The sequence below is a fragment of the Penicillium malachiteum genome (assembly GCF_028827825.1).
Source record: "Penicillium malachiteum strain IBT 17515 chromosome Unknown utg000001l:1.0-8184562.0:1.0-8186909.0, whole genome shotgun sequence".
Classification (NCBI taxonomy): Eukaryota; Fungi; Ascomycota; class Eurotiomycetes; order Eurotiales; family Aspergillaceae; genus Penicillium; species Penicillium malachiteum.
Window position 1 is genome coordinate 325,039 of NW_026643094.1, and position 8,197 is coordinate 333,235.

At 45.2% G+C, this 8,197-nt stretch overlaps 6 protein-coding genes across 6 annotated transcripts; 3 read left to right on the forward strand and 3 right to left on the reverse strand.

Annotated features, from left to right (window-relative positions):
- Nucleotides 1-10: 10 nt before the first annotated feature.
- Nucleotides 11-1,846, forward strand: N7483_000128 (uncharacterized protein; the record flags this gene model as incomplete). Its single annotated transcript, XM_057083566.1, has 2 exons — nt 11-259; nt 374-1,846. 2 exons carry the CDS (start codon nt 11-13, stop codon nt 1,844-1,846), a joined length of 1,722 nt encoding a protein of 573 aa, XP_056949715.1.
- A 498-nt stretch (nt 1,847-2,344) lies between these two features.
- N7483_000129 (WD40 repeat domain-containing protein) lies at nt 2,345-3,220 on the forward strand (the record flags this gene model as incomplete). The annotated part of the gene is made up of 1 exon (XM_057083567.1): nt 2,345-3,220. The coding sequence occupies one exon, from the start codon at nt 2,345-2,347 to the stop codon at nt 3,218-3,220; it is 876 nt and encodes a 291-aa protein (XP_056949716.1).
- An 87-nt stretch (nt 3,221-3,307) lies between these two features.
- N7483_000130 (WD40 repeat domain-containing protein) lies at nt 3,308-3,976 on the forward strand (the record flags this gene model as incomplete). The annotated part of the gene is made up of 1 exon (XM_057083568.1): nt 3,308-3,976. The coding sequence occupies one exon, from the start codon at nt 3,308-3,310 to the stop codon at nt 3,974-3,976; it is 669 nt and encodes a 222-aa protein (XP_056949717.1).
- A 741-nt stretch (nt 3,977-4,717) lies between these two features.
- On the reverse strand, nt 4,718-5,622 carry N7483_000131 (class I SAM-dependent methyltransferase; the record flags this gene model as incomplete). The annotated part of the gene is made up of 2 exons (XM_057083569.1): nt 4,718-5,346; nt 5,403-5,622. 2 exons carry the CDS (start codon nt 5,620-5,622, stop codon nt 4,718-4,720), a joined length of 849 nt encoding a protein of 282 aa, XP_056949718.1.
- Nucleotides 5,623-6,064: 442 nt separating this feature from the next.
- Nucleotides 6,065-6,691, reverse strand: N7483_000132 (uncharacterized protein; the record flags this gene model as incomplete). Its single annotated transcript, XM_057083570.1, has 1 exon — nt 6,065-6,691. One exon carries the CDS (start codon nt 6,689-6,691, stop codon nt 6,065-6,067), a length of 627 nt encoding a protein of 208 aa, XP_056949719.1.
- A 189-nt stretch (nt 6,692-6,880) lies between these two features.
- N7483_000133 (uncharacterized protein) lies at nt 6,881-7,965 on the reverse strand (the record flags this gene model as incomplete). Its single annotated transcript, XM_057083571.1, has 4 exons — nt 6,881-6,895; nt 6,943-7,303; nt 7,365-7,475; nt 7,541-7,965. 4 exons carry the CDS (start codon nt 7,963-7,965, stop codon nt 6,881-6,883), a joined length of 912 nt encoding a protein of 303 aa, XP_056949720.1.
- Between the last annotated feature and the right edge of the window lie 232 nt (nt 7,966-8,197).

An 8,197-nucleotide genomic window follows, 5' to 3' on the forward strand; every position in this document is an offset into this window, starting at 1 on the left:
GATGGTGAAGATGTACAAGGTTATAATTCAGTACCAGATTAGTCTTGCGCGCCACTACGAAGATCTTGGACTTTCGCGGTTTCTGGAAGATTTTGCCACCCCTAAGGACTGGGAAGGGATGCTGAATGCCATCAAGGATATTGAGAAGTCGATCACTCAGGATCTCAGTATAATGAATGCGTCGACATTGGTACAGATTGACCAAACCTTGAAGAAGCTCGATGGGGATATGGAGAGGTCATATCAGATGATGAATGAGGTCGACATAATACAGAGATAACGTGACCTATTGACTCTACGACCTGCGGGTTGAATCTTTGACTAACATGTCAGGAAGAGTACCAAATAGCTACAATTCGTCAACATTCTCGAGCCCAAAGTTGCACAGCAAGCCAGATTGCAATCTTTTGAAAGTCAGTACAAGACAGAATGCTTCGAGGGCACACAGGTCAATGTGCTCGAACAAATCCATGCATGGATTGTATCGCCTGGGCCAGAGCATATGTATTGGCTTCGCGGAATGGCCGGTACAGGTAAATCTACGATCTCACGAACCATCGCGACTCAATGTCTCAATCGGAAATCCCTCCCCGAGACAACTTGTCTTGGAGGAACCTTTTTCTTTGACCAGAATCAAGGCGAGCTAAGCGCTGCTCCATACTTATTCCCTACACTTTGCACGGCAACTGCGGATTGTCTTCCCGAGATCAGACCGGAGATCTGCGAAGTCAATAAAGACCATTCAAACATATTGTACGAGTCACTCAGCAATCAATGGAAGCACTTGATTCTTGAGCCCTTTTTGAGATTGGAGTCGCGAAATTCGCACAATCGACTCCCAAAATTGACTCTAGTTGTGGTCGTAGATGGACTTGATGAGTGCAGCTCCGGGAGTGATGGAGATACCGTTGGCACCATCCTGGACCTCATCACCGAGGCTTCTCAATTAAACTCTTTCCGATTGAAATTTCTTCTGGCTAGCCGGCCAGAAAGTCACATATTTACAAGCTTTGATGCTATTTCTCGATCTTCAACTTGCCTCCGAACAAGCGAACTCCAAAAGATCGAACCGTCTATAGGGTTTGAAGTCCCAGATGATGACATTACAAAGTTCCTGCGGACCAAGACCCGAGAGACCACTGAAAGACACTCTAATCTGAAAACCGACTGGCCTGGTGAGAAGGCGCTTGATGGGCTTAAACGCAAAGCTGATGGATTGTGGATCTATGCAGCAACAGCCTGTCTGTTCATCGGCGATAAGAATCTAAAACATGCGAATACGGTTGAAAAGCGGTTGAATCACCTTCTTCGAGAAAATGGCGACGTGACAACCCCCGAAGGCACACTGGACGCGATGTACCTTAGAATCTTGAAGAGCTCAGTGATGCAGTCTGCTGTTCCAGAAGAAATGGATGACATTCGCTCCCTATTTCAAAATATTGCCGGGACAATCGTCGTCCTCTGCCATCCTCTTTCCACTAGTGCACTCGGAGCCCTTTTAACTAGTCCAAGTTGTAACGAGATTGAAACTCTTCTGAGCGAACTTGGTTCAGTCATATCGATGGGAAATGGTCAGGACTCACCTATCCGCCTTGCTCAATTGTCATTCAAAGACTTCCTTGTGAACAATAAGAGGTGCATTGATAAGAACCACCAGGTCTCAAAAGAAGAGAGGCATTCATATTTGCTAAAGAAATGCCTCACTACGCTTGAGGAAACATTGAACCAGGATATCTGCGGGTTTGCTGATTACGGAATTCTTCAAGAAGATGTTCCCCTGAACAAATCACGAAGTATTTGCCAGAGCATGTCAAATATTCTTGTTTGTACTGGGTTGAGCATCTGACGTTTGCGAATGATCCTCTCGTGGAAATGGACGAGTTCATCGATTCTTGAAAGAGCACATCTTACACTGGCTTGAGACCTTGAGCATTCTGGGGCGGATGTACGAGGGCACCAATGCTGTGATTATGCTTTCAGATCATGTAATGAGCTTACAGGTAAGCCACATCAAACTACAATTCCTACATCTGGCGTGTAGACGACTGATTTTTGCTTCCAGGCCGATGAGTCATCTGCGATCAAAGAGTTTTTTTTCGACCTGAGGCGTTTTGTGCTCAATTGTAGATCAACCCTAGAGTGCGCGCCTTTGCAGATCTATCGGTCTGCTCTGATTTGCTGCCCAGAGCAAAGTCTTGTGAGAAGGCAGTACCGGAGTTTAATTGATCAATGGCTCATTGGTCCGCCAATATCAGGACTATCCTGGAGTCCTATACTGCTGACCCTTGAAGATGTTCTCGATGCTCCCTACGGTGGAGCTGTCGCGCTGTCGCCTGATGGTAATATGGTTGCGTCTGGCTCAGCTCTCTGGGATACAGCCACGGGAGTTTTGCTGAAGGTTCTAGAGCAAATTGGACGGGGATCAAAGGTCGCGTTTTCTTTGGATGGGATGTCTGTGATGTGTTTATCTTTGAAGGGTCACGTACGAATTTGGGATGCCTTTTCGGGGCGGCTGATCAGGGAAGTGAGAAGTTCTGTTGAGGATCACCGGGGCCAGTGTCTCAGTCTCTTTTCACCCGACAAGGCTTACACCGTTTCGTATACAACAACACTTGAGATTCTTGACATTGAAAAGGGAACGCTTGTGAAGGCATTCGAAACACACGCCGGTAGGGTTTCGTATATAGTCTTCTCGCCCAACAGTGAGCTTCTAGCAACTACTTGCGAAGGAGACATACGAGTTTGGGAGGTTGCCACTGGTAATATGCGGCATGACCTGAGAATTGATGATGGATCGCAAACAACTTTCGAGTGCACGGAATTCTGCCAGAGGACTGAAGTGATCGGAGCTGTATCTCGTGAGAATATCTTCATTTGGAGCGTGGCTACCGGAGAACTACTCAAACGGTTTTCTGGAGGCCTGGATAGCATGATGTGTATTACATTTTCGCCAATCAGCAATTGGTTGGTTATCACTGGGGTTCTTGATACTAACTCTATCGTCCAAATTTGGAATTCGCGTTCTAGTGAAGTCCTCAGAACAATTCATACGGACGACTGTAATCTCGTTAGGTTTTCCCCAGATGGCAGGCTGTTCACATTTGTTCCCAAGCCCTTGGGACCTATCAGCAGACTTTTTTCAAATAAGCCAGTCAAAGTGTGGAATGCCACAACTGGACAAGTGGTCGCGACTTTCAGCAATTATAGCTCTCACCTATGAGAAGTGCTGTTTTCGCTGAAAACAAACCATGGTTGGCTTTTAGGCAGGAAGTTGTCCGTTTGTGGGATCTTACACGTCAGACTGAGCATGATCGACACGAACAATCTGACGGCAGGGCCATCGAATGCATATACTTGTCACCGGATCACAGAACGGTTGTTACCTTTGGGGGGAAAGCTTTGTTTCTGGGATCTCAAAACAGCTACTCTGAGACATAAGGCAACTTACGAGCATTTACGCCGTGTTTTCTTTTCACCTGATAGCAAAACATTTGTCAACTCTACTGACGGCCAAGACGCTGTGCAAGACCTGTCTAGTGGATGGGTCATTTTCGAAGTTGGGGATTCTTTTGGCAGTGGTTATGAATTCAGCAAGAATGGCAAAATGCTGGCTCGAACAGTTGCCGGAGCTGGATCCCTGGTAAACATTTGGGGAATAGATTCACAGAAGTTATTGCACACTCTAGAGGTTCATGTGGATGACCCAATGTGCTTGGAAACCGTAACTCGCTTATCATTCTCGCCAAGCGGACGATTCCTGGCGGCTGCTATTCGCAAAATCCGGCGTATCGTGGTTGGATCAGAAGAGGTGCCACCCGAATCTGATGAATGTGTAACAGAATCATCTAATCTGCATATCTCGATCTGGGAAGTGGAAACAGGAGAGCTTCACATGACCTTGTCTGTATTGGACTGGAATTTGGAAAGTACATATATGGAAAAAAGAAACGAAAAGACCGTGTGGAGGACGCATTGAAGGATGGACAATACAGAAGCAAATGGAAGCGATGGCCAAGTGTGAAAATCTTACTTGGTCACCAGATGAAACTATTTTGGCAGCTCTATACAACCACCACCAGGAAATTTTGACGTGGGATACTGCTGAAGGGAGACTGCTTTATTCGATTGAACGTCTGGCATTAGGCTCTGGCGCGCTCGCTTTTTCTCCCGATGGCGCTTTTTTGGCCTCTGATACTCGGCGTTTGGAACTATGGGAATCACGAACAGGCAACTTGATTGGTGAGCGCGCAATTTATGCAGGACGGCACAGCTTGCGTTTCTCTTCAGATGGCACAATGATTAGCAGACACAGGTCGATTCGATGTGAGGTCTTTCTTCCCTGAGTAGGAACTTTCATCTCACCGAAATATCCTCGTCAATGATTGGATCGTTCTAAGGACACGAAAAATGCTATATCTGCCACATGATTATCGATCTGAACATGTCGTTGTAACATATGACATGGTGGTGATGGGACACAAGTAAGGCCGCGTGAGCTTCCTCCGACTAGATGCTATGTAGCTCAAGCCGTCACATCTGGAACAACACATTGATGGGGGTTCAGGTGATTGAGCATACATGTAGAAATTAGAGTAGTCGTATAATCAAATATCACTTGAAGAAAGCCGGGAATCTCGATAGCCTTGGAACTAGAGGACAGCCAGAAGATAAATCACAGATAAAAGGCTGTAACTAATACATAGAAACTCGGGATAGTTCACACCCATGAACCGATCCATGTGGGTAATGTTCTCGGAACTTGACTCGGTTCAAGTGCACGCATACTCTCTTCAACAGCAAAGATCAAATCATTCGCGAAGGCTTGACGTGCAGCGTCACCAGAGGATCCCGACCGGGCCCGATATGCTTTTGATAAGACACGACTGACCTCCCATTTCCCATCTTCTTTCTTTTCTGGGGAATCAACGATCTCTTCATTTTGCAGTGTCCAGCCTGTCTGACTAGCGAGCTGAGTGATAGTCTGTGGGGACATAATGGTCTGGATGTTGTCATTCCGGTCTAGAGCATCATCCCTCGAGTTGAACTCAGCTTGTGAGATAGCAGCTAGCATATGCGGCAATGCAGCCATGTCTCCACGGATATTAAGGGAGTATTCTGCGATGAGAAGATGCTTTGTTCTTCCCTGAAGAGCTGCTAGCATTTCTTGAAGCACCCCTGCAGATGGTAAATACCAAATGGAGTGCGCAAACACTGCATAGTCATAAAGTGACTCGGAGGCACTGGATGCTAGGAACGCTTCGAGGTTCGATTGATGGAAGGTGATTCTATCCCCAATATGACATTGCTTGAGTCTATCTTGTGCCTCTCCTAAAGTCATTGGCGCGCCTACTTAACCCATTAGCCGTCATTCTTCTAGCAGGAATCTATACGGGGTAACGAACCGTAGTCCAAGGGCGCTGGATCGATTGCTGTGACATGACCCTGGTCTCCAACCACATAGGCTATCACAAGGGTACAATCTCCTTGCCCGCATCCAATTTCGAGTACTTTTGATCCCTCTGGAATACCCCACTTCCTACACACATCCAGTCTGCCTTGGATTTGAGGTTCAGACGAACCACCATCAGAAAGCTTGGCAATATTGGCAACGTCAATAGACATAGTGTCCGACATTTCTTTTTCGTATTTCTGTGAAAATGGAAAGATGAGATGATCTATAAGGAAACTTCCTCGTATTAATACTTTTCTCTATGTCTAGTGTCGTTCCGCTACTGAGAAGGATTTTAGATGACTCAGAATGAATCACTAACAGTCACTCACGGATACTCCAATTGACAGGAAGCGAGAAGTGTTAATCAATTTTACGCCCCTTTCTTACGTGAGAAATTTATGTCTCAGTCTGTACTGAAGGTAAAAAAAAGCCAACAAAAAAGCTCTTCCATATCAATTACCACCGATTGATTCGAAGTGAAACATTTTAAACTAATTCACCAATTTGAGGATAGTTAAAAAGAAAAAAAATAGATATAGTAGGACGAAGCGACAAGGAAATCCTGGAAGAAGAAAGACAGACACGGTAAGACCAAGGTGAACACACTCAGGTTCAATCATTCATATCGTCATGATACTCAAGATGCGGGATTACAGCACCTCTACTCTGCGGGGGTAGAGCCTTCGGCTGTTTAGGTACATCCGCTTCAGATAATGCGGGTCTAGTGGGCGGAGCAGTTGTCCCTGGTGGCATAGGAATTCCTCTGCTGCCCCCACCTCCAACATTTCTGCGTGGCGCCCCTCTCACATGAGGATTAGGTACCGGTAAATGATCCATCAACTCCTTCTGTGTGTCTGCGATAAACAAATCCAAATTTCCATCAGGAACATTGGCATAATACATCATGTACCTCAACCAGGGACCATCCATTCGTGCATTCACACCAGGCTGATGGTCTCCATCCATAAGAGAAGCTTGGATTCTAGTCCACGGAGCCAATCGTTCGCCTCTACCATCTAGGATAGTCACTTCAAGTTGAACAATCTCTTGTGTTTTCGGTCCGTTAGCGGTATAGAATACCGTACTCCATGCCACGCGGAGTGGAGGATCATTTGGTGGGCCAAATGGACCCATGATGGTTCGAATATCACCTCTGTATAGTGCCAGCATGGTAGCACCAGTATCATGCATGAATTGGAGCTCAGACCACCATTTATATCCTGGAATTCGGACTGCCATTTTATACTAAATCGAAAATTGAGAATGAATCAGTATTTCTCGTATCTAGTAACAGTAAGATATCAAGTCATGTTTCGTGAGATTCATACATAGTTTAATGTGTGGACCCTGTTCCATGGTGGAATAATCAAAAAAGCCATTTGAGTCATAGGACCTGGCTGTGAGATCTGAGTCAAAAACAATATTGTGTTAGTTCAACTCGTTCTGAAGGTAATCCGCGAGAGAATCATAATTCGAATATGAAAACATACCCCTTCAGTCCAGAAGCTATTGTTCCCATCAAATTTATCATAGACTGCTTCAAATTCATCCCAGTCAAACAGTCTAGGTTGACAAAGCTGCTTTCCTTTCGACCAATATGTTACATATCCTTCCATCCATTGCAATTGACCTGAGAGATAAGCTTGCAAAACAGCTTTGATATTTTCCTGCTGTCTTGCTTTACGTTCTCTTGCAGCAATCGAGTCCGTCGATTCCAGCATATTGGAAGATCCATTGACCTGAACTCCATTATGACTCGGAATCTCGTTAAGCTCGTTATAGATTGTTCTGAGACTTAGAATTCGTTCGATAACCGCGGGTGTGAGATCAGGATATAAGTTCTGGTTGTATCTGATTGTAAAATAGCTTTTCTTTAGCATCTGTCAACAATAAGAATTTGAGGAGGACTCACACTTGCATGTCCTTTACGGACTGGTATTCTTTGAGTCGTTGCTCAAATACCATGGGCATGATATTTGCTTGCAGTCTCTCATGGCATCGAGCAATCTGCCCATCAATATCCCTGGTAATAAACTTTCAGTGGATTCAGATGTTGTTAGCATGTCCATAAAAACAGATATCACTCACATAGTATCCAGGTCAGGTTCATCCGCCGTCCATCCTTCTGGAAGCTGTTCAGGATCGATGAGAGGCTGCGGACCTTTATGCTCCCACTTGGGATTTTTCTTCGCCTTTTTGTGGGGAGGAACTTCCTCAACCACCTCCTCATCATCATCGTGCATTAACGTATCATTGAGGTTCAGTGAATTGATATCAACTGGATAACGCTTGCACTCATCCCATGGTGATTTCCTCTTGTTTGAGTCCTCCTCATGATTATTTACTCCATTAGGTATGTCCCCATTAGGCATGTCCCCTCCATTAACTTTGCTCGTCTTGTCACCTTTCTTCAAGTTCTGCTTCTTTTTCTTCTTATGTTCCTTCTTTTCCTTCTTCCCCTTTTCCGACTTCTTCTTGCCGTCTGGCAAGTCGGATGCACCTCTTTTTGCCATTCTGGGTAAATGTGTTAGAGACAATGACTTGACGGTTGAGGTATAGAGCAGTGACTAGTGGGTTGTATAAAGATTCGTAACTCAATGAAGATCCTTAACTCAATGAAGATCCTCATCCCTTTTGAATGTTTTGCCCTAGTAAATGAAATTAGGAAGGCCACCAAATTTGGGATTGAAACCTGATGTTTGCAATTTCGCAACAAAGATCTCACAGGAGTGCCCCAAAGTCGGT